Below are 26,336 nucleotides of genomic sequence, written 5' to 3' on the forward strand. Positions count from 1 at the left end.
TTATTCACCACCAGAACCTCCAACTTATGGTCCTCTTGTGGAGGGTTAACAAGTCCTGCCTGGTTTGAACCAGGCCGGAGTGATTATGTAGTATGATAGGATAGATACCTTCTCTATCCTCTCCCTCATCTCTCTACCTTACCCTTTCCCTATTTTATAAATAATTGCTATAAAGTCATTTTGACTTGAGATATATTAATTTCAGCGACCACATTCTCATATATTTAGTCCAACCTTAATTTTTTAAACCCTTACAATTCGCATATAAAAAAGAACAATGGGGCTCTAATTGGAGAAAAACAAGAGAGGAATACAGAGCTAGTGGTATAAAAGGAAATAAATTTGTAGGAGGCAAGAAAAGCAAGAATGATGTCTTATGGGGCTAGAGAATGTGAATGAAAAATCATTTATTAAGTGCTTACCATGTGTTGAACACTGTGATAAACTCTAGACATACAAAAATGAAGAGAATCCCTTCCCTCATGAAGTTTACATTCAGGCAACATATTATAGGGGAGAGGTAGCCAGAGAAGGGTAGTTTGATTTAGAAAGGTATAGCGATGAAATCATAGGAAAATAGTCTGTGAAGGTAATTTTTTATTCATGTGACAATTACTCATTGAGAGCTTATGTTGTCCACTTCCTCCAACCTTCCATTCCTTCTTTGAGTACTGATTATTCTAATCTGTCATCCAAAATGGAGACAGGGAAGTGAGAGCTCAATGAATGTCATTTTTCTTTTAAGATTTTATTTTTTTTGACAAGTGTTCTATTGCTTCTTCTGTGATGGTATCATCCTCTTCAATGTTCACTTTGACTTTCTGGCCAATGAGATTAGCAATGCCTTCTGGGGGATATCCTTTTGGTTCACCCACCTTCACTGTGAGCATATCCATTGTCAAAATGGTACCTTCAGGAATTCGCACTTTGGCTACCACTGATTTACCCAGCTGCAGACAAAAGAAAACAGGTGAGTATCTTAATATACACAAATAGATATATATGTCCTTTCAAAAGGACAAAGATAGATTGTTTTCTTGGTTGTCTGTTTTTAAAATTCAATTTTATCTTAAGTTCCAAGTTCTCTCCCGCCACTCTACCCTACCCATTGAAAAGCCAAGAAAAACAAAATTCTTTACAAACATGGATAGTCAAGCAAAGGAAATTTCACTTGATCAATTTCAAACAAAAAATTACACCTCCATATGTATTCTGTGTCCACCAGCTCTGTATATGGTGATTGAGATTTGGTATGGCTAGATTCGTCTCATTTGCATATTGTCCCCCTTGATTCCCTTGATATTCTTGATCTTTTGTTCTTCCAGATGAATTCTATTATTTTTTTTTCTAGCTTTATAAAGTAATTCTTTGGTAGTTTGATTTGACATTGAATAAGTAAATTACCAGGAAAAAGTAATATTTCTCCAATTATTTCAATCTGTCTTTGTGTAAAGAGTGTTTTTGTAACTGGATGCATCTAGTTCCCATGTCTGTCTTGGAAGATAAACTCCCCAGTATTTTATACTAACTGCAAGTATTACCTTTCCTGTTGAATTCTATTCATAAAAAAAGTTTGATGATTTGTATGGATTTATTTTATATCCTGCATAAAGCTGCTAAGTGCTTCAATTAGTTTTTTTAGTTGACTCTCTAGTGTTCTCTAAGTAAATCATCATATGATATGCAAAAGTGATAATTTTGTTCCTTTTTTGCCTATGCTAATTCCTTCAATTTCTTTATCTTGTCTTATTGCTGTAACTGGCATTTCTAACACCATATTAAATAGCATGGTGATGAAAGACACCCCTTCATCTTACTGGGAAAGCCTCTGGATTATCCCCATCCTAGATAATGCTAATTATTGGTTTTAGTTAGATATTAGTTATTTTACAGAGCGCTCCATTTACTCCTATGCTTTCTTGTCTTTTTAACAGGAATAGATGTTGAATCTTGTTAAAAGCTTTTTCTGATTCTGTTGATATAGCCATATGATTTTTTGTTGTTTTCGTTATTGCTATGGTTATGTTGATAGTTCTCCTTACATTGAACCAGGCCTGAATTTCTAATATAAGTTTGGCCTGGACATGGCATCCAGAATCTTTTTGATATATTACTGTCATCTCTTTGCTAATATTCTATTTAAAATGTTTGCAATAATATTCATTAGATATATGTAAATAGTGGTCATCTTGTGATTCTGACCATGGCTTCTCAGAACCTGAATTCTTTCTGGTTGCTTACAGTAATTTTTCTTTTATGTGGGAGTTCCAAATTTGGGCTGTAATATTTCTGGGTACTTTTTATCTTGGGGTTTATTTCAGGAAGTAAGTGGTAGGTACTTTCAATTTCTACTTTGCCTTTTGATTCCAAGAGATCTGGGAAGTTTTATTTCTTTAAAGATGAGATCTAAGCTCTTGTTTAGTCTTGGTTTTTAGGTAGTCCAATTGATCATTCAACTTCTCCCTGAATTATTTTCTAGGTCAATTGTTTTTACTATGGGATACCACCCATTTTCTTCTAAGTTTTTTAGTCTTTTGACTTCATTTTTAATATTCTTTGATGTCTCACAAAGTTACAGTTTCTTTTTAGTCAATTCTAATTGAGAGATTTATCTTCTTGGATAAGGCTCTGTACCTCTTGTTCCCATTTGGTTTTTAAAATCATTTTGTAGTTAAAAAAAAAAAAACAAACAAAACCTCTTAACTCTTTCTAGAATTCTGGTTGAATTTGTGCCTAACGTGTATTTTTCCTTAAAACAATGGTTATAAATGTTTGTCACTCCCTTTTTCTGGGTTTGGGTCCTGAGCTTCCCTATCACTTTAATAATGGCTCTTTATAATCGGAGTCTTTTTGTTTGCTTGTTCTTCCAGTCAGTTTCATGGCTGTGGGCTGTGTTAGGGCTGGGTTGTGAGCATCTCTGGGGGAATGTCTAGTCTGAGCTTTTGTCCTCTTGAGACCTGGAGATAGAGGGGTGCTGAAAGGTTTTTCAGTGATCCAAAAGCAACATGAGTAGGGAAGTCTGGCCTAAGGTCTGCCAGATCCTGACCCAGGTTTGAGCTTGTTGGCTTGTCCCAGTTGGGAGTTTCAATGAACTACTGCTGTACGTAGTCACTATTAGTCTACTTAGAGCAACCAAACTACAGATCTACCCTCTTCCCTGTCAAGTCCAACCTGGAATTATGTAGTAGGTAAGAGAGCCACCAGGGTTCCCAGTCTTCATGCTCAGTCCCTAGGTACTATGATGCTCCACACATGATATGCCTCTGGCCAGATCACGTCCCCAGCTGTCTGTGGCTATATTGTCCCCTCGCGCTGACTCGGCCTAAAAAATAACTATGATTTTTTTGGATTTCCTGACTAGGACTCTGTTGGGTATGTTTTCTCGGTATTGATGGAAGTGGAGAGCTAGGCTATACTTCTTTCTGCTAGTATACTGTCGTGACTTTGTCATTTCTTTAGTTAACAAAAAGCATTTTTAAAAAGATACAGAAAGGACAGAATGGCACTTACAGTCCCAGGCCCAAAGGGAGGACCTCAGAACAGGAAGAGCAAGCATGACCAGGTAGGGGCTGCCTGGGGAGCAGGAGACCAATAAACAAGCTATTTACAACTCTTAACTATTTGTTCCATTATCGGACCTGTTACTCGCATCATCAGGCCTAGATACTAAGATCTTATTGAAATGTGTAAGTTTCTAAATCATTTCTAAATCATATTCAAGATTTAAAGGAATATTATTCTTAAGAGTAACAAGAAATTTTAGAAGTTTTCTACTCCAGACCCTACCAAAAAGAGTTACCATCTGATGATTCTATTACTAAAAGGCCCTTTTGCTGATGCCAAATACAATTCTCTTCCCTATACTGGGTTTTTTCAAATTTCAATGAAAGGAATTCTGTTTCCTCATCTGTGTCCTAATCACAGAACAAGCAGTTTTAGCTGGCTTTTGCTTAAACACAGTAAAACAATAAAAAAAACTCACCTTATCGTTGCAGGGCACCTCGCATGGCAAAAGTCGTTTCACTGGCGATCCCAAGGCTTTTTCTATGAGGCGGACTTCTTTCACCAACTGTGCTAATTCATTCGGCTCCAGAGATGCCTGATGGTCACTCCCTTTCCAAGTTTTATCCAGAGTCACGTGACGTTCTAATACCTTGGCCCCTAGAGCAACTGCAGCCACTGAGATGGAGATGCCCGTTTCATGCCCAGAATATCCTATAGGGACGTCTGGGAATTCTTTCTGATATTCCTTTAACACAAAGAAAAAATGGGAGAGAAGAGATGTTGTGGAGAAATGACTTAGAGTGTTCCTAGTGTACAAACCCTTAAGAATGATACTGAAACTCCAAAGGTATAATCATTCATAAAGGGGCTGTGTTTAATTGACCTGAACTGCTACCAGGAAGTGTTCTCTAAACGAGTGTGCTGGAGCAGCTCCGGAAAGTCAAGTATTAAAAATTTAGAGTGAGAACTTACATGTATTCAGAAACTGGCAAATGCTATGGAAATCAGGGCTGGATTTATTGCTTTATTATCTAGACGTCAAGTGATAGAGAAAATGTAAATGCAGATTAAAATTGGTGAGTTGTGTTTTTTTTTTCTTTTCTGGACAGCCAGGTGTTAACAATTTATCATATTCCTGGCTATGCATATATAAATTATCCTCATAAGAATTAATCCAGTAATTGAGACTTCATAATTTAGTCCAAAACTACTTTTGGAACAAAAACATTTTATCGATGCCTTTTGTCTTCAGTAATTTCAACCCTCTCCTCTCCTGTTTGAAACATCCTCTATGACAAAGCAAAAGAACTAACTAAACAAATGTCTGATACAACAATTGCATTTAATATCCTCATCACTCTGCTCCCCAGTATTATCCTATTTCTCAGCTTTGAGAAGGCTGTTTTCTTATTGTCTGTTTGCCTGACTTCTTACTGTTTTTTCAGTAACTCGAGAGTTCAACTTCCTTTTAGCAACTTTTTCCTTTACATTGCTGTCATCACTGTGTACCTTGTCGTGGCCCAGTTTGCTTAGCTGGTTTTGCCTCATTTCAAATAAATTATCCCAAGTTTGCCTGAATTCCTCATATTCAGCATTTCTTACTGCACAATAATATTCCATTATGTTCATTTATCCATTTTTTAAAATGCATGAGCAGGGGGCAACCGGGTGGCTCAGTGGATTGAGAGCCAGGCCCGGAGATGAGAAGTTCTGGGTTCAAAGCTGGCCTCAGACACTTCCTAGTTGTGTGACCCTGGGCAAGTCACTTAACCCCCATTGTCTAGTCCTTACCATTCTTCTGCCTTGGAACTAATACATGTTATTGATTCCAAGACGGAAGGTAAGGGTTAAAGAAAATAAAAATAAAATGCATGAACAACCATGTTAGTTTCCAGTTCTGTTTTCATAGAGTTCTGCTATGAATATATTTATATATTGGTCTTTTATTCTGACTTTGACATTGGCACGAACCCAATAATGGAATAGCTCAGTCGAAGGGTATAGTTACTTTTTGTGACGTGATACTGAGGACACATCCAGGTACCTGTCCTTTCACAGCCCCCCAACTTTGGCTATTCCAATCCTTGGTCATCTGACAATCTGCAAGGCCTGAAGTCACATCTCTGAGTAGTTTTTAATTTGCATTTATCTTGTCTGATTAGTGATTCAAAGCCTATCTTCATGTAGCCTATTATAGCGTCCCTTTCTTCTTTTGAAAACTTTTCATTCCTGTAGTTTGATAACTTACCTGCTGGGGATTGGAGGTCACACAGCTAGCATTTTCAGTCAGACCATGGACCTAGGACTGACTCTAAAGCGTATTATTCTTTTAACATTTGTAGTTATAATTTCACTTCTAGTTCTTTGTTCTCTCTCCTCCACTCTCCTTTATAACCCCTGCAGACTACAAGCTCCATGAAGATGATGAGCCTTCATAAATCTCCAAGTCCTATTACTACTAGAGAAAGTAGGAGAGGCAAGGGACGCTTGTCTAATTTAGAATTGGAAAAGGACTTGCAATCTATGTTCAAATCCCTCATCCGAAGGAAATAGAGGCCTAAGGAAGCTGAATTGTTTGTATAAGGTCACAAAATGGCGGAACCAGGAACTTGGACTGACTCCAAATTCTATAATCTCTCCCATCAGGGTACTCTTCGCTCTAGGAAGATCCTTCAGTGGCAGAAGCATATAGGACGATATGCAAGGTGGGAGGACTATTGCAATACAGAATCCTGAACAGTGGGAATGCTAAGGAAGGGAAAGACGTGAGCAGATTTTAAAGAGGAAACTGCTACGAACAAGCTGAAGAAGACTTTGGGCATGCCAGTAGCCTTGGACCAAGGCTCATTCATCTAGAAATCTGAAATGCCTGGAACTATAGGCCTGATCTCCTGCAACCTGTAGACCACAGGGTAGAAAAGATTTTATTTTGACTACCTATTAGCCAGTGTCTGGTCCTCCAAACATTTCTGCCCTAAAGTTAAGGGAGAGGCTGTGGGTAGGAGACTGCCAACTTTGATTCAACTATGGTGGATTCTGTTCTCAGCTAAACTATTGGGAATCCTTGTCTTAACAGTTAATGGTCTTTAGCAATACTTTTGTAGCCTACCAGGCATCTTAGCATCTTGGAAGTAGGATTGGTGTACTGGTCTTGTATCCTGTATTCATATACCAAGACTCATGGTCAGGTCACTTAATGTTCATTGTATGGAAAGGGACAGTCCAAAGGACTAGCAGATTCCTGGGCTGGGCGTTGACGGCCACAGTGTCCTGGCTGGGACGACATTCATTTACAAAGCGCAGGTTGGATTAATCTCCTGCTCTTGGATTCCATCATTGTCAATGCTACCAATGTAAAAACCCCTATCATGTCACGTATTCATTGATCACCTCCCACTTGACATTCCTAGGGTCCCCAGTAAAGGCTGGGGACATGTGCTAGCGGTCTCTTCCACCTCTTGCTCTCACAGCCCTTGCTCTTCTCCTTGCACCTCTTCATCTTGCCATGGCCTGTAATGGCTTCCTCATGTCTGACTGACTTACGCAGCACAGCAGCCCCGCACATCTCCCATTAACCTCTTGTCCACCTGGCCCATGGGGATGTGCCGGAGTTCTTAGCTCCACGCAGGTGCTCTTCTTTCTCATTCTTATAATGTCTCCACTTGCTTTCTCTTTCTAGAGAGGTAATTACGGAGCTCACATCTCCCCAGGTGTTTTAACTTGTGGTCTCTTCCTCTGACTGCCTTATCTATCTCACATCCATATTCCTCTAGCCTCCATTCTCCTTCTCAGCTCACCACCCGCAGATAAACTATATAGGAATGGCTGGTGGATCCTATAGATTTGTTTAAAAAGAAACGTTTCCAGTTCCTATAACCTTCATGAACTTTGACTCAGAGATTCCATTGCTAGGCATGGATACCAAGGAGGCCAAAGAGAGAGAGCAATAGCCCAGAGATACCTAAATAATCATAACACAAATGTTAGTAGCAGAAAGAATTGGAAACAAATCGGATACTTATCACCTAAGGAATGGTTAAGCAAATCATGACACCCGGATGTAATGGATTATTATTGTACCATAACAAGTGATGAATGTGAATTCAGAGAAGCATCTGAAAAGAAACAGGGAGAGGGATATTTGGGAATAAAGGCAATATAAAAACAAAAGATTAATAAAAATGAGAGACTTTCCCTAGCTTAAGATAATGACTTTAACTTATATTAAGTTATAGATTAATTTATATTAAGAACTCAAGTTCTTTTCAAGACTTCAGTTATTTTACCAATAGAAACATAACTGATAAGAAATAAGAACAGAGCAAATCTTTTTAAACTGTGATTTATATTCAGGACTAGATTTAAAAAAACAAACAAACTACAGAAACAGTCAATAGTAATCCCTGTATTCAATCTGATCATGGAAATCAATAGCAAAATCATTTTACTTCACTAAGATTAAATTTATAATTTACCTTTGCAACAATACATCTTGTTACATCCATTTTATTTTCAAGTGATAAACTTGTCGTGCCCACCTTGGAAGGTGTAAGACCACATTAGACACAAATAGGGAATTAGCATTTTATGTACACAGAATCCTGTGCTTGCTGGAGTGGGTAGGATAGGCTAACAAGGATCAAACTACTCACTGTAATCACTCGAAGATTGACATCTTCAGGGAGCAGAGGATAGGCACTGGTGCACTGCAGAATGCAGAAGTTTGGGTTTATGGGTTTCACAATGTTGTAGACTTGCCTCATCGTGTCCATGGACTGCATACCACTGGAAATAACCATCGGACGACCTGATCAGCAGAATTATCAAAATGGTCATTCTTCTCCAGTTTCATTACTTGTGTCAACCAATCCTATTTTGTCAGTAGGAACATGGATTTCCCCTACATTTTATTATGATTTTTTAATCAAAACTGATTAAATTTATGTGGCAGAGAAATTCCATGGTAAAAAAAAATGGTCAACACCTTCCCTTCATAGGGAGGCATTAGAGAGGTGAAGAAATAATAGATCTATGATTTCACTGATGTGAGAAATTTCTTGTGTGGAAACTCCCTCAACTTGCACAGATGACCAACTAGTCTGAAGTGTTGTCTAAAGCACAGGGAACCTCCATGATCTCAAAGTCACCATGTTTCAAGAGTTCGTACTTAACCTCAGGGCTTCCCGACTCCCAGGCTGGCCCTCTTGTCCACTATTTTGCATCATCCCTTATTTAAAATCTGAAAATTATCCCAAAGTGAAATGGCTTTTAGTAGGCTTTGTTTTTAAAGAAAAAATAAACCTTACCCCCAGTTCCCTTCCTTTAAATTAACAAACAAGCAAAGTTTATAGTTAAATGTTTGGTTATCTCATTCGATCTTCACTCTGGAGGGAGAAGGGAACTTAGAAACAATCAATAATGCAAATCCTCATTTTATACATAAGGAAACTGAGGCTCCAGGAAGTCACAGGACTTAGCCAAAGCTGCATACCTAGTGAATGGCAGAAGTGGAATTTGAATCCAAGTCCTCTTAAATCCCAGCCACCAGAGCTTTTGCTATTAGTTATTTTAGGCTATCTCCATTATTCCCATTTTTCAGATTAGGAAACAAAGCCTTAGAGAAATAAGTGATGTGCCCATGATCATGGAGCTAATAAATAATGGAGGTATGATTCTGAAATAGGTCTCTCTGAAGTCCAGATTCAGCACTTCCTACCATAGCCCTTGACCCCCTAATTCCCAGCCGCCTCTACCAAACCTGAAGGGTAGAAACGCTTTAACTGATTAAGAGGAGGTCTCTAGAGTTCGCCTTCGTGTTTTCTACCACTGAAGAGGCAAAGTCCCTGGGAGGAAATCAGAAGAGCAAATTAAATAGAAACACTCACCTTTTTTCGCTGTCTTTTCCAGATATGGAAAGTTGTTAGTGTCTCCAGATCCAACTTTGAAAAATGGAACATTTAATTCATCCAGAAACTCAACCGCCATCTGCAAAACAGAAAAGAGCTGTTCACCGTGTCTCTTGCTGAGCCTCACTTGCAATGCTCTGGCACCAAAACGCCCCACAAATCCCCTTTCTAAGGAAGTCTTCAAGTCCACCATTTTCTTTCAGATCTCAAGGAAAACTTCAAAACACAAGATGTCAAGAATCACTTCTAGTTTCATGATTCACCAAACAAGCATTCCTTAATTGACTAAGCAGCTATTAATAAGGCCTCCTTATATATAGGACCACTTAGCATAACAGAATGACCACAGCAGTACCGCCTGGCAGAGGAACTAACTTTCCGAGGGCCAAACTTCAAACCTTGGCAACAGTGAAAACAACTCCGTTTTTACACAAGACTGCCCATACTCTGGCTAATGGGCCAGTAACTTGCAGTACTCAAATCACACATGCCATCTTGGCCAACCCTGATGAGAAGAGGCAGCTGTCAAAACAAGCTGCTTGGCCTAGATCAGAGCGACTTAACCAGTAACTCGGTCCTTAAAAAACTGTTTTGGCAACGATATCCATAACTTTATTTGTAATTCTATGTAGTTATTTTATGCACTTAAAAAAGCGTGTTTCTCAGGGGTCCATAATTCACCAGATTGCCAAAGGGTTCCGTGACAGAGAGGTTAAGAGCCCCAGGGCTCGAGGACTTAAAATTCCTTCAAATCTTAGCATTCGAAGCAACAGTATAAACGACTGACCTTTAAAAAAACAGACTTTTAAAACTCAACTACTTTTGATGACTATAATATGTCGCCATGCTATATTAAGTAAAGTAAGTACTTAGGAAGTAAACAAGCATTAAATGACTACTATATGCCCAATGCTGTGCCAAGCATTTTACAAATATTATCTCACTTGACCCTCACAAAAGTCCAGAGAAGTAGGTAGCTAGGTGCTTTTACTTTGCTCATTTTTTAGTTGAGTTAAATAAAAAAGGGTTAAATGACTTGCCTAGGGTCACACAGCTAGTAAGTATCCAAAGCCACATTTGAACTCAGAGCTTCATGACTCCAGGCCTGTCCCTCTAATCCACTGCTAATCAATTAGCGGCTCTGTCTCAATGTGAACACAAGTAATTTTTTTAAAGATCAGAAGTAGGAAAGCCTATTTGCATCTAAATTCTGAACTAAAAGGCTGCTGAACTAATCCACCACGATACAGATTTCGAAAGTCAATTCAGACTTGAAATATTTTAGCTATAGCCTTCAAGGTGACAAAAAACCAAACCCTAAGCTTATTGGTAAAAGGAACTCTAAGTGAGAAATGTCTGCCCATGCAGATCACCCCATCTGAAATGCACAGTGCCAGGGAGTAGCCGAGATCACCGAGAGATTAAACAGGCTGTCTAGGATCAGACAGCCAACCCGTGGCAGGCGCGGTCCATGGACAGGGCTAGAAGGCTTGGAAATCCAGAGAAGCCGCTGCCTTTGTTGTTCCTGCTCAGTGGTTTCAGTCCTATCCAACTCTTGGTGACCCCATGTTGGCTTTCTTGGCAATGAGAGTGGCGTTGCTTGCCTTTTCCTTCTCCAATCATTTTACAGTTGAGGAATCGGAGGCAAATAGGATTAAATGACTTGCCCAGATTCACACAGCTAGCAAATGTCTGAAAGTCGGACTTCAAATTCAGGTTTTCTTGACTCTAATCCTGGATCTCTATCCACTGCCCACTACCTCACTGCCCAATTGCCTTACCATTCTGCAGTTTAAAAGTTGCACAATGGGCAGCTAGGTGGCTCAGTGAATAGACTACCAAGCTTAGAGATGGGAAGTCCTGGGTTCAAATCAAGGTTCAGACCTAGTTGTGTGACCGTGGGCAAGTCACTTAACCCCCATAGCCTAACCCTTATTGCTCTTCAGCCTTGGAACCAATACTTGGTATTGATTCTAAGACAGAAGGGTTAGGGAAAAAAAGGCAACATGATGTAATGGATAGAGCCTAATGTAAAGCCTGGATAATTCAAGTCCCCCCCACCCCCCCCAAACCAAGTAACTTAACCTTTCCAATTCTCTAAGACTAAAAACTGGAAACCAAGTTGTTCATCTGCTCTTGAAGAAAGTTTCCTGATCTGGAGAGAACCAATGAGGTTACTGGTCCAGACTTCCCCTGGCTACCCCCCCCCCACTACACCCGAAAAAAGGGCAATTAACACACTCCAGAATCACCCAGTGAATACAACTGTCCCTCAGCTGGATTCCACTGAACCCCTCTGGAATGCTTGTTAGGTCTTTGCTGCTCTGGTTTGGAGAATAATTGTCTCTAGTAATCCTCCCTCTTAGCTAATGTGCACATTCCCTCCTCATGACTAGTTCTTACACATAGAGGAGATGCTTGGGAAAAAATGCCTTTTGAACTGAACATAATGGGTGTTTAATTGAATTAAATTGAATTATGGAAGAAAGGCAAGAATATTCTCATTCTCTCTCTCTCTCTCTCTCTCTCTCTCTCTCTCTCTCTCTCTCTCTCTCTCTCTCTCTCTCTCTCTCTCTCTCTCTCTCTCTCTCTCTCTCTCTCTCTCTCTGTCTCTCCCCCACTCCCTCCCTCCCTCCCTCTCCCACTCCCTCCCTCCCTCTTCCTTTCTCTCTTTCTCTCTCTCTCTCTCTCTCTCTCTCTCTCTCTCTCTCTCTCTCTCTCTCTCTCTCTCTCTCCCACTCCCACTCCCTCCCTCCCTCCCTCCCTCTCCCTTTCTCTCTCTCTCTTTCTCTCTCTGTCTCTCCCACTCCCTCCCTCCCTCTCCCTTTCTCTCTCTCTCTCTCTCTCTCTCCCACTCCCTCCCTCCCCCTTTCTCTCTCTCTCTTTCTCTCTCTCTGTCTCTCCCACTCCCTCCCTCCCTCCCTCTCCCTTTCTCTCTTTCTCTCTCTCTTTCTCTCTCTCCCACTCCCTCCTTCCCTCTCCCTTTCTCTCTTTCTCTCTCTCTCTCTGTCTCTCCCACTCCCTCCCTCCCTCCCTCTCCCTTTCTCTTTCTCTCTCTCTCACTCTCTCTCTGTCTCTCCCACTCCCTCCCTCCCTCCCCCTTTCTCTCTCTCTTTCTCTCTCTCTCTCCCACTCCCTCCCTCCCTCCCTCTCCCTTTCTCTTTCTCTCTCTCACTCTCTCTCTGTCTCTCCCACTCCCTCCCTCCCTCTCCCTTTCTCTCTTTCTCTCTCTCTTTCTCTCTCTCCCACTCCCTCCCTCCCTCTCCCTTTCTCTCTCTCTCTCTCTCTCTCTCTCTCTCTCTCTCTCTCTCTCTCTCTCTCTCTCCCTCCCTCCCTCCCTCCCTCCTTCTCTCCCCCCACCTCTCCCTCTCTCCCTCCTTCTCTCCCCCCACCTCTCCCTCTCTCCCTCCCTACCTCCCTCCCCATCTCCCTCTCTCCTGTTTCTCTCTGTCTCTAATCAACCTGATTTCAGGGGAAGGAAAGACCTAATTTCTTCTTTTGAACGGAATCTAATTTATAGATGTTATTTGTAGTTCTAATGGAGAAGCATCCCCATCTTGTGGGCTTTTAGAAGAATGACACCAAAGGCAGCTTCTAGAACCAAGGACGCGTCACCGATCAGAACTAACTAGAAAGGCCCAGGCCTGAACAATCTGGCTGTTTCTATGTGCATGATTATGTCACCCCAAGCTAAGGCACAAGGAGGCAGTCTGATTGGAAAATGAATGGACAGGTGAGAAAGCAGGGTCCCAGGGTGACAAAGCTCAATGGCAAATTCAAACTAGTAAAAAGAAATCGAAAACTCTTGTTAGAACAAAGCACGGCTCTCAGATAAGGTGCCCTAGAAAACTGCCCAGCCAAGTTGGAAAAGCTTTCCATAACGAGTCTAACTAATGCTAGGCCTGCCTCTGCCACTTGCAGAATGTAAACTCCTCGGGACAGACCGTTTTTCTTGTTGCTGCCCATTACAATACAACAGACACTTAATCAATGCGTGGATGGCAGCTAAGTCAGGAGAAAGCAATCTTCAATAGGATGCCCACAAGATGATTTCTTAAACTGCTGTGGGGGGAGCGCTAAGTGACCAGTAAATGGCCATCCAGGCCTGCAGTCGGGAAGACTCATCTTCCTGAGTCCAAATACGGCCCCTGACATGTCACAGGACTGGGGGCAAGTTACTTAACCCCACCTGCCTCGGTTTCCTACCTATTAAATGAGGCGGAGAAGGAAAGGGCAAACCATTCTTTGACAAGCAAGCTCTAAAGGAGGTCCTGAAGAGGCAGCTACAACTGAAATGACTGAAAAACAGCCCTCAAAGGCCGTCTACAAAGATCTAAGAGGAAGCTAGAAGAGCCCCTGAAGGCCATCTAGCCCAGCCACCTCCTTTCACAAATGAGGAAAAGAAAGACCTAGGCAGCTTTGGCGCAGCACTGGCACAGGAGCTGGGTTGGCACGGGGAGTGCAGCTGCTCTGTTCTCCTCCTTCCCAACACTGGAGGATGCCCTGCCCCTCTGTCCAGCTGCCCAAAGCCAGCACTTCCTTTGGGGGGGGGGGGGGGGGGGCAACGGGCTCACAGGCAGCTTGAAGTTGCAGTTGGGCACACAAACTCTAAAACCTTCACCAGTGTTGGCCTAGAGAATGGATGTGATCTGCACAAGCTCACAACGGTAACAAATGTGAGGCAGCATTTGAACCCAGGTCCTCTGACTCCACAGCCAGTGCTCCTTCCACTGCACCACTACTGGGATCTATTTTGGTGAAAGAGATTCTGATTATCCGCATTGATGAAATAACGAATCCTTGAAGTGGGGGTGGGGTGATCGGGATCCTGAGAGATACAAAGATGGAAAAATAATGCAGCCCCCTAGATTTAAGAGTTCGCACTAGGGGCAGCTAGATAGTTGAGTGGATGGAACTCTAGGTCTAATGTCCAGAGGTCCTGGGTTCAAATCTGACCTCAGACACCTCCTAGTCATGTGGCCCTGAGCAAGGCACTTAACCTGTTTGCCCAGCCCCTGCCCTTCTGTCTTAGATTTGTTACTAAGGTAGAAAGGGCTTCAAAAAAAAAAAAGAGGGGGGCAGCTGGGTGGCTCAGTGGATTGAGAGCCAGGCCTAGAGATGAGAGGTTGTAGGTTCAAATCTGACCTCAGACACTTCCCAGCTGTGTGACCCTGGGCAAGTCACTTAACCCTCATTGCCTAGCTCTGACCACTCCTCTTCCTTGGAGCCAATATACAGTATTGACTCCAAGACGGAAGGTAAGGGTTTAAAAAAAAAAAAGAGTTCATATTATAATAAAGTTATACAATGAATACATAGACATTTAAACTAAAAAGGGGGATACGGGTGAAGGAGAAATTAAAGCACAACATCTTCTAAAGGAACAACATAGATTTGAGCTCAAAAGGATCTCAGAGATGTGAATTTTAGATTTACTCCACCCTGCTTAGTCTTTAGAATTCTAGCAACCAGGAACACCCCCACTTAAAGATTAACTGTTGGGGAGGATGGCCTATGACCAACATGTACTAGCAAGTGACAAATCAGAAACAACTGACTGACTCCCTGGGCCAAGCTTAAGCCACCACTGGTACATGTGAGACACAGGAAGTGATGTAAAGAACTGCCTATATATTTCCGCGTCACTTCCTGTGAACGCTCTCTGTCAGTGGCATTGGGAGCTTTTGGCAGCGTTTGGTGTGCTTAAGACTTTGGAGGTGGAGTTTACTGGGAGGAGCATGAGTCTAGGTGAGGCGATTTCCCTGAATTGGACTTGGTGAGTGATAAAGCTGACTCTCCTTTTCCTTGACCTTCTGAAGGCACCATCCTCCAAGGAGGCCCCTCATCTTGGAGGAGGCCTCGTGGGTGGAAGCCGAACTAGATTTAATCTTCTAAGAAAGCCCTTTGGCTGAGGCCTCTGAACTCCCCCTGGCTTAGGCCAGGATGGAACAGATCTTCTACCCTTTCCCTATTTCACCTTCTTCTTAATTTATTCCTTCTATTGTAAATAAACAACCATAAAATCCCATACTGTCTTGAGTATTTCATTGAGATTGAATTTAAATCCCTGGCGACCACTAATATACTATATTCAGTCTCAACCCCAAATTTTACCCCTAACAGAGATCATCTAGCCCAAATTCCTCATTTTTACAGATGAGCAAACCTAGGTCCAGCAGAGAGAAGTAACTTGCCCAAGATTTCACAAAAAGCAGTAATTATGTAGCAGACCCCAATTTTGTTCTCAGATGCTCCAATGCCAGTCATGTTTCCACAGTACCACTCACATACAACCTTTGCTGATCACCTTTCTATTTACTTGCAGGGGGGAAAAGTGGAGCTTGTCTGACACAGGGGTCTGAGAACAAGGGCAGAAGGGTTCCATACCTCAGGATCACAGCAGCCCTATTCCACAAGGCCAGAACTAATAGGAGGGTTTATAAAAGCCCTGAGCATAGCCTAGAAGCTGGCTTCTCCAGTTTCCTTTGAAACAGAAGGCTGATACCATCACTATGCAAGGAATAATGAGGATGTTATGAACCTCCCTGGACAGTTCTGGCTTAGGAACACAATGTAGAAACAATCTTTCTATGGAGAACCAAAATGTCAATTTATTCAGTCAACATGCATTTATTAGGCATTGTGCTAAGCCCTGGGGATACAAAGACAAAAACAAAAGCAGCCCCTATCCTCAAGGAGCTTATATTCTACTGGGGAAGAAGGCAACATGTAGGTATGAGCATATATACATATGTGTATGAGGCAACAAGTACAAGTGTGTACACAGTAATACATATACAAAGCAACACATACATATAAAGGTACAAAAATACACATTCTAATGCAATCTAGTACAATGGGTACATATAGAACCTTCATATACATATTATAAATATGTATATACCAAAAAGCAGTTATTACATAGTAGATTCTGGCTTTGCACCCAAATTCTTTGATGCCAAGGCAAGCCATGGTTCCACGGCTTGCCCCTTTGAACAGTCTTTGCTTGTGCTGAGATTTGAAGGAAACTAATAATTATTATTATAACTTTTAAACAGCACTTATTCTTAAGCACTTTGCAACTACTTCATTTGATCCTCACAACAACCCTGCTATTATTATCTGCATTTTTTTCCCAGTTTTTTCAGTCATGTCTGACTCTTCACAATCCCATTTGAAGTTTTCTTGACAAGGATACTGGAATGGTTTGCCATTTCCTTTTCCAGATGAGGAAACTGAGGCAATCAGAGGATAAGTGACTTGTCCCGGGCCACATAGCTGGTATGTGTCTGGGGCTAGATTTGAACTCAGTTCTTCTTGACTCCAGGCCCACAGCTCTAGCCACGCACTATCCAGCTGGCTCAAACTAGGGAAAACTAGGGATTCTATGGTGAGGGGGAAGTACATTCCTGGCACTGGAGGTGGTGGGGGAAGGCATGGAAATGGAAGATGGCATGCTATATTTGAGGAATGGCAAGCAGACCAGTTTGGCTGGAACATATAGTATATGATGAAGAGAAGTAATGTGCCAGACTGCTGGGTGCTTTAAAGGTCACAAAAGAGTCTGTATCTTATCCTTAAGTTGAGAAAAAGGAGCCACTGGAGTTAATTGAACAGAATTATGAGGTCCAACCTGTGAGAAAGGAATGATATTCTGGCAGTTGTGGGAAGGAAGATTAGAGAGGGGAGAGACTCGAGGCAGGTAGAGCAATTAGGGGAATATTGCCAGAATCCAGGCAAGAAGAGATCAAAGTCTGAACCATTGTGGAAGTCTGTAGGAGAGGAGCAAAGGGGGAAAATCCAAGATACACCATGGAGGAAGAATCAACGAGACTGATATCTGATGAGATTTGAAGGAGGAAAGAGCTGCAGTTACCTTGGAGGTTATAAACTCGGGAGAACAGAAAGATGATGGTGCCCTCAAGAGAAAGAGGAAAGTTATAAGGAAGAGAAGGCTTTTAGGAAATGATAATAAGTTCCGTTTTGGACCTGTTCCATTTGAGATGCCTACAGGGAATCCAGGTGGCAGTGGTGATACGGGATAATAGTTCAGGAGACTGGGCCTGGAGATATATAGATCTGAGAATCATCTCCAGAGGTGACAGCTGAAGATGTGGGTGGTGATGAGGAGGCAAGGAAAGGAAAAGAAAGAGAGGTAGGAGAGGGAAGGAAGGAAGGAAGGGAGGGAGGGATGAGAGAGGGAGAGAAGAGACAAAGAGTGAGTTGAGGAACTCCTTCCCAGAATGACGTTTTAAATTCATGCATTTATTTATAGTTTTCTGGTCTGTATTTAATTGAAAAAGAACTGGTATGAACCTTGGCCTTTGTGTTTGCCTCAGGGCTAGGGGAACTAGAGAAAATACTGTGAGGCACAGGTGCATGTAGTTCACTAGACACTCTTTCTTCCTTGGATTTTCATCATCTCACATACCTTCAGCTGTCACCTCTATGGAGGTTCAGTTTTGGACCTGTCATGTTTGAGATGCCTACAAGACATCCAGGGAGCAGTTTCCAAAAGGCAGTTGGTGATATGAGATTATAATTCAAGAGACTAATTTCCTTTGTAATCCTTTATTATTTTAATGCAAGCATTTAAAAACATTATTCTGGGAAAGGGTCCCTAGGCTTTACCAAGCTGCTGCTGGAGGCCATGATGCAAAAAAATATTCAATGCATGGGGACCCCAAACTCTTCTCTAGTCTCTCTCCCTGGGGTATGAGAGGAAGTGAGAATCCTAAATACATTGTAAGAGGGATTCTGAGGCCAAAAAGTTTGAGAATTTCTGGTTAACGTAAACATTCACCAAAAAATTACATATTCCCCAAATGAAGCATATACATTTTTTTAATTACTTTTTATTGGACTCAAAATGATGCAGCACTCTTAGCTTTAGGAAGACACTGGCAAAAGCAGCCAAGGAACAGGATATGACAGCAAGGGCAAGGAGAAGAAAAGTCAACAATTAATTGCTTGTTGCCTGGACAGGAAATAGAAGCTTGGTAAATACTCCAAGTAGACACAAACTCAGAACCACCCTGGATTGACGGAAGTGTGCCCAACCTACCAAACATGACTTAATTCTTTCACTAAAGACTCTTTATGGATGTCTTTTCCGACTTCAAACTGACTAACATGAATAGTTATAAAGTGCAGTGTAAACAGTGAATTAAGCTAAACCCCAGTCTCCATCTCCGTCTCCCTCTCCCTCTCCCTTTCCCTTTCTCTGGGGAAAGGGAAGTTCAAGGAAGAGGAAATCCTAAGTAAATTTTAAGTGGGATTCTGAGGCCAAAAAGTTTAAGAACTTCTGGGCTCTCTCATACTTACTAGCTACCAAATTGATCACAAGCATAAGCACTTCCCTGGTCTCCATTCAGTAAGCACTCTCCTTCCCATTTAAGTCTCTATGCTCTACTGGGACAGCTAGGTGGCATAGTGCCAGGTCTGGATTCAGAAAGACTTGAGTTCAAAATCTGGTCTTAGACACTTCCTAGCCCTTTATTACCCAGGAGCCTTTCTAGTCTTCTTACAACTCACCCCCACCACATAGTAAAACAGCTAGCTGGCACAATGGATAGAGTGCCAAGCCTGGGGTCAGGAAGACCTGAGTTCAAAGCCAGCCTCAGTGACACTGGCCTCCTGGCTGATCCTCAAACAAGACACTCCATCTCTTGACTCAAGGCATTTTCTCTGGCTTGTCCCTCCAGGATGGAATGCTTTCCCTTCTCATCTCTGCCTCTTGGCTTCCTCCAAGTCCCAACTAAAATCCTACTTTCTCAAGGAAGGCTTTCCCAATCTCAATTCTATACCTTCTCTCTGCTGATTAGTTCCCATTTGTCCTACCTATAATTTGATTGTACATAGTTATTTGCCTCCCACTAGACTTTGAGCTCCCTGAGAATAGGGTATTTTACTTTTCAGCCCAGGGCCTAGCACACCATAGGCATTTAAGGATGCATAGTGGTTGACAAGGGGTTGGGCCTGAAAAAATCTACCAGTCCCAGGGCTTCCCAGGACACTGCTGCCATTTTGATTTCTGGATCAGTAGAAGTGTGCCATTGATTATTAATACAAAAAGGGATTCTGATTATTCCCTTTGACCTATAACAGGATTACAGATTTAGAGTTGAAGGGTTTTTAGAGATCCTTTTAAGTCCAATCCTTTCATTTTATTCAAAAATATTTTCTTTTCCTAATTGCAAGTAATAAATTCATTCCTCTCATTTTATAGAAGCCTAGAAGTAAAACAGCTAGCTGGCACAATGGATAGAGTGCCAAGCCTGGGGTCAGGAAGACCTGAGTTCAAAGCCAGCCTCAGACACTTACTAGCTATGTGACCTTGAGCAAGTTAACTCTCAATTTCCTCATCTGTCAAATGAGCTAGAGAAGGAAACAGCCAACCACTCCAGTATCTTTGTCAAGAAAACTCCAAATGGAATCACAGAGAGTCAGAGAGGACTGAAAACAAGTGAACAACCAGAACAGAAGTAAAATAACTTAGTCCAAAGTCACCTAAGTCATAAAAGCAGGAGCTGAACTCAGGCCCTCTGACTCCAGGGCCAATGATCTTTCCATGTACCACAACAGATTTTATTTTTTTTCCTGTTTTGCTACTAAGTACCCTAAGTGACCCAGAGCATATTTAGCTAGTTTGAGAATCTGGAGATAGCTGATGTCCTTTGGCTTCCTAATACTTTGCAAATACAGATGTAGATATGCCTTTAAATGTGCCAAGAAAAGCTGGAATGGTATTACAAAGAGTCTCACACACTACTGAACCCCCCAAATAACTGGACAATGTATGCCATATTCCCATACCTATGATCTCCCACCTCCTCTAATAAAGAAACAGGTTGACTATCCCTTTTTCAGAGCCAAAATAGGTGTTTAGAATTACTAAGCCCAGTCTGTCAAATTATATACATATCTGGAGGTTGGGGATAGCAAATGGGCTTTTCAGTGAACAATCCCTGATGTTGGTGAAAAGGTTGTTTAGTTAGATTAACACTAGAAAGGACCGAAATTTTAAAATACTGCAAAAAAGCAAAATTGCATCAATTGAAGAAATGCATTTTTTTGATCCATAAAGAAAACAGAGATAGTAGAATGAGAATTTTTACTATAGAGTAAAAATTGTTTCCTCTATTAACAAACAAACTGGCCCTTCTAGCATTAATAAAGACAACTTGTAGGAGGCAAATCTCTGTCTGTCGTGGAGAGGATGTGGTCATAGTTTGAATCGCCACGGATTCTTTCAACTGTAGGGCTGCAAACTGCTATATAAATGGGCTTATATGTTACTCCCTTCTGGATGTCATCCATCTCATAGTGCCTTAATTCTTCATAGCCTGGTTTATTGGTTTCTAGAGTCCAGAGTTAGTCCATCTCCTACTTCCAGGTAGCAGAGTGCATTTTGGACAGGGTCCAGTGTCTACACAGCAAAAGAAGAGATCTTTGTTCTGGCCCAACAGACTTTTCATTCCCACCACCAGCTGCTATCTCCACATATACCTCTGGCCTATTCTTGAGGCATGTTCAAGTCAGGAAAAAACCCCATTAAAGTGGGGAAAGATTTAGGGATCCAGATAAAAGTGGAAAGACATTGGATTTCTTGCTGTCTTTCTGAATCCCATGAAAATGATGGATAAGGAAAGAATGAAGAGCTTACCTCATCCATTCCAGAAGCTGTGAAGAAAATCCCTATTTCCTTGGCATATTTCTGTAACTCCCTATACTGGTCATGGCTGAATTCAAGGTGGCGTTTGTGGTCTCCGTAGGTTTTCCCCCAAGAGTGTTTAGAAGTGTAGGGTCGCTCCAAAGCTCGACGGTTAAACTTGTGCTCCAGCTCACTCTTTTGAAATTTGGCACAGTCAGCTCCACACTCCTGAAAGGCACATTAAACAACAGCTGAGTGAACCCCTAACTCTCAATACTCTAATCAAGGAGGAGTTCAAAACTTAAGACAAATATATTTGAAAACATAAATAGGGGGCAGCTGGGTGGCTCAGCAGATTGAGAACAGGCCTAGTGATGGGAAGTCCTGAGTTCAAATATGGCCTCAGACATATCCTAACTGTGTGATCCTGGGTTGGACACTAGGCAAGTAATTTAACCCCCACTGCTTAGCCCACACAACTCTTCTGCCTTGGACTGATTCTAAGACAGAAGGTAAGGGTTTAAAAAAAACAAACAAAAAAACATGAATTGCTTAAATTGGATTTGAGGTAGAAAAGGTGGGAAGTTTAAGGGCAGATACTGATACTGTATAGTCAGGTCTAGCTGGATTTGGAAGTAGTAGACAGGGCATTTCTCTAGGAATCAGAAGACTGCAATCATTACTAGCTGCATGACCCTGTTGGACACAGAAACTCTGAATCTAACTTTCCTTCTCTGTAAAAAGAAGATAATGGGAGCATCTACTTCACAGACACACTGGGAGGATCAAATAAGATCATTTTTGTAAAATATTCTGTTATCCTAAAAGCACTACATAAAGGCTGTCTTGTTATTATTACTCATTGGGTAGCTAGAAGGAAAGAGCTACCAGCAAGGGTTCTCCTTTCTCTTCTCTAGCTTCCTTCACGTACCATACATCTACCCGTCCCAAACCCCATTGAGGCAGTGTGTGTGGGGGGTGGTGGTGGTGGTGTTAGTTCACAGTACTTGAATGAGTTGGGCATTACTTACTAAAAATGGTGGACCAACAGACTCTCCGCCCTGCTACTAGTACCTACTGCAGACCTCTAAGTACTGCCATAATAACCTACCAGTGCAAATTAAGGACTCCTGGGCTTTGACATCCATGTTGCTGCTTCACAGAACAGGGTTAGAACAGAGGTTCTTAACCTGAGTTCCACAAAACTCCTAAGGTGTCCACAGATAGATTTTGGAGGAAAAAAGGGATCTGTAAACTCAGATGGGAAAAAAAATTACATCTTTATTTCTACTACTCTCTAACTGAAATGTAGCATTTCCTCCAATTATTTAAAAACATTATTCTGAGAAGAGGCCCATCAGTTTCACCAGACTGCCCAAGGGGTTCAGGATGTAGCCTCATATTCTCACGTGTTATTTCCCCCACCCAATTAGAGTGTGAGATCTGTGAAAGTAGGGATGGTGTTGGCATTTCTATTCTAAACCCAGGGCACACAATAAATGCCTGTTAAATGTTTTTTTCAAATGCTATCCAACTCCAGAGAAAGAATTGAAGGAGTCTGAATGCAGAACAAAGCAGACAATTTTTCACTTTATTTTGTGTGTATGTTTCATGCGAGTCTTCTTCCACACATGACCAATGTAGAATTATGTTTTGCATGGTCATTCATGTGGAAACTAGATCAAGCTGCTTGCCATCTCAAAGAGGGAAGAGGGAGAAGAGAGAATTTGGCACTTAAAATTTTGGAAAATGAATGTTAAAAACTGTAATTATATGTTATTGGAAAAAATAAAATAATATATATAAAGATTCAAATCATATGAAAAATGTTTTTTCCATTCATTCTTTCATTCATTTGATCTCCTACCTTAACAAATCAGGCAACTGAGCCAGAGAGATGAAATTACTTGCCCAAAGTCACCAAAATCTTTGTATGATAAATCTGTTTCTCACTTCCAAGATTCAAGAAAGAAATTAGTTCTTATAGTCAGGCATAAGCATTATATTTGGGAAGATTGCAAAATAATGATAGGCCCATTTAACAAATGGGTGTAGTTCTCCCAACCCACTCACACATTTTGTAATTAAGCTGCCTCCATTATAGATACCAACAACTCATAATAAACTATTACGGTATTGAATAAACTGTAGTAAATGGTGGTAATGGAATACATTGTGCTATAAGGAATGATGATCTGCTTGATTTCGATAAGAACTAGAAATACCTACATGAACTGATGTGCAGTAAAATGAGCAGAAACAGGAGAACATTGTACAAAGAAACTATAACAGTGTGGGACAATCAAATGAAACTGACTTTGCTACTAAGAGCAATGCAATGACCCAAGACAATTCTGTGGGACTTTTGAGAAAGAACACTATGCACATCCAGAGAAAGAACTGTGAGAATAGAAATCTGGAAGAAAACATGTGATTTCTCATTTGTTTATATGGATGTGTGATTTGGGGTTTTGGTTTTAAAGGATTACTCTTTTACAGAAATGAGTAATATGGAAATGGGTTCGAATGATTTTATACATACATATATATATATATATGTATGTATATATGTATGTATGTATAACCCAGTTGAATTGCTTGTCAACTCCGGGAGCAGGGAGGGAGAAGACATGAATCATGGAACCATGGAAAAAATTTGAAAATAAACAAAAATAAAGTTCTTCATTTTAAGCTTCATTTGTATTTGAAAATTTTAAATGCTTAAAAATTAAATAATAAAATCTTTAAGTGACATAAACGACATCTTGGGCATAAGCCTTCCCTAGTCCCACCCCAATTCCAAACTATCTTGCATTTGTATGTATTCATTTTACATATTTACACTATATTCAAAGAACCAGAGAAAGGAGTCTTAGATTGATACCCTAAGGAGAGTTTGTGGAAAAGTTTCCTTTTTGAATATCTTTCCCCATTAGAATATAAGCTATTTGACGGCAGACACCAACTTCCTTTTTGCTTATAAATAAACTTGCTTGTATTACCAGAACTTAGCATAATGCTTATGGACTAGAGGATAAAAAGTGTGGTAAGCAGATACTTATCAGGGAAGTTTTTTAGGTGTAAATCACAGATTATCAATTAAGAAGAACCCAAAATATCTGCTTTGGATGTAGTGGTTTCAGCTGTGAACTAAAGACCACGATTCCTCCACATTAGGCACCCCCAGACTTCCAGTGAAATACAAATTACTCTACTTTACTGAAAGTAAACTATGGACTGTGTGACCCTGAGCATGCCACTTAAGCCCCAAATTAAGATGGGGGGTGGGGGAAGGAGAGAGAACTAGAGAACAAGAAAAGTGGAGAACAGCAGGAAGGCTAGGGGCAGTAGATATAGAAGTTCCTGGATTCAAATCTGATCTCAGACACTTCCTGTCATCAGACATCAGACCCTGAACAAGTCACTTAACCTCCATTGCCTAGCTCCTACCAGTCTTCTACCTTGGAATAAATGCTCAGTATTAATTCCAAGATATAAGGTGGGTTTTTTTTTAATAAAAATAAAATAAAACACCAGCACAATTAAGTTTCAGGTGTCTCCAGGTAAGGTGCCAGGACCCAGGTGTCCTCCCTTTCAGATCTCTTTCCTATGATAGCCTGTCTGTTAGTACAACATTCCTCTAACGCTTTGGGTAAACCTGTGTACTTCCCACCACACATTCTTTAATCTATACAGTTCACTTTCTTTAATCCAGGGATTCCATGTGTGTCTGATGAAGCCTAGGGACTTCTCAGAATAAGGTTCTTAAAATTCATAAAATACAAGTCAATTCTGTGGGGGGAAAGTTATAAAATATTAAAAACCAACAAGTGATAACAGTTCTCAAAGACCCCAGCTTCCAACCTCTCCACCCCCTCAAAAAAATAAAAAAGTTAATGGACCCAGACTTTAATTTCTCAAAAATTTTCCTCAAAGAAAAAATAAAGTTCACTGACCACAGGTTAAGAATCCCCGTTTGGCGGCTGCTAGGTAGCTCAGTGGATTGAGAACCGGGATTCAAATATGACCTTAGATACATCCTAGCTGATGTGTGACCCTGTAAGTCACTTAACCCCCACTGCATAGCCCTTACTACCCTTCTGCCTTGGAACCGGTACACAGTATTAAGTCTAAAACGGAGGGTAAGGGTTAAAAAATAAAACCTCCGGTTTAAATCAACCCTCCCCAAGCGCACCTTCTCCAAGAAGCCTTCCAAAAATTAACCCTCATCCTCTCCTACCCCATTCTCATCACTCTTCTCCCAAGCTCATCTGTAACGGGCTCCGGAACTGTTTCAAAGGGTATAAATGAATACCACTCGGGTACATCCTGCCTCTTTCCCTCCTCCTCCCATACCCTCTTCCTTTCATTGCTCTGGGCTGTACCGCTCCAGTCCGCTACCTTGGCCATCCGGATCATGCGCTTGGCCACCTCTATATCGCCCTGGTGATTCTGCCCGATCTCGGCGATGATGAAGCAGGGATGGTTCCCCCCGACCCAGCGACCGGGGCACAGCTCCAGCTCTAGCGGCATCTCGGAGCTCCCTGGTAGCGTAGCTCAGAACAGTCCCACCACAGATGGGTCCCCAGAACCTCTAAGGTTCCGCAGAGCAGCCAGTCCCAGCCTTCCCCAAACGGTAAGCACAGGCCACGTCAGTGTCGGATTTGGAGCCAATTCTAAGCCAGTTGGCCCCCCGCGTGACTCCGGGGAACCAATAAGACGGCATGGGGGAGGGGCGGAATAGCAGGAAGTGGTGCTGAGCTTAGCCGGCTGGAAAGTGTCTCGATTGTGGGTAGGTTTGTAGTTCTTCCACCCCGCCCCTTCCCTGAGGGTGTGAAGTACCACATTCAACTCTGAGCCCGGACACAGGGCGTTCTTGTGAGCTGGAGTTAACAGAATTATAGAATGCATGTGATGCTGTAAATAAAAAGAATGCCCGATTACATAAAAATCGATTTTCTCTACACCCAGCACATCCTGTAACCTCTCCTTACTCTAGAGATACGTTTCAATAGCTTGCTCTGCCTGGAGGGCAAAAAATAAAATCATGCATTTAGAACCACTTTTTTTAAATTCAAGGATATTTTTTTCTCCAATTGCATTTAATTGTAATTTTCAACATATAAATTATAAGATCTAAATTGTCTTCCTTCCTCTCTTCCCTCCCCACTTTCGGAGACAGTAAGCAATTTGATCTAGATTACACATTTATTATTATGCAAAACTTCCATATTGGTCACTGCCTTAAGAGAATGCTCATATAAAACCAAAAT

At 41.4% G+C, this 26,336-nt stretch overlaps 1 protein-coding gene across 1 annotated transcript; it reads right to left on the reverse strand.

The window, feature by feature from the left end:
• Positions 1–390: 390 nt before the first annotated feature.
• NANS (N-acetylneuraminate synthase) lies at positions 391–25,941 on the reverse strand. Its single transcript, XM_001364091.5, has 6 exons — positions 25,465–25,941; positions 21,076–21,291; positions 9,390–9,489; positions 8,157–8,311; positions 3,983–4,249; positions 391–950 (listed from the first exon to the last, which is right to left on the reverse strand). Exons 1-6 carry the CDS (start codon positions 25,594–25,596, stop codon positions 741–743), a joined length of 1,080 nt encoding a protein of 359 aa, XP_001364128.1. The 5' UTR covers positions 25,597–25,941; the 3' UTR covers positions 391–740.
• Positions 25,942–26,336: the final 395 nt, after the last annotated feature.

The sequence above is a fragment of the Monodelphis domestica genome, chromosome 7 (assembly GCF_027887165.1).
Source record: "Monodelphis domestica isolate mMonDom1 chromosome 7, mMonDom1.pri, whole genome shotgun sequence".
NCBI classification, from domain to species: Eukaryota; Metazoa; Chordata; class Mammalia; order Didelphimorphia; family Didelphidae; genus Monodelphis; species Monodelphis domestica.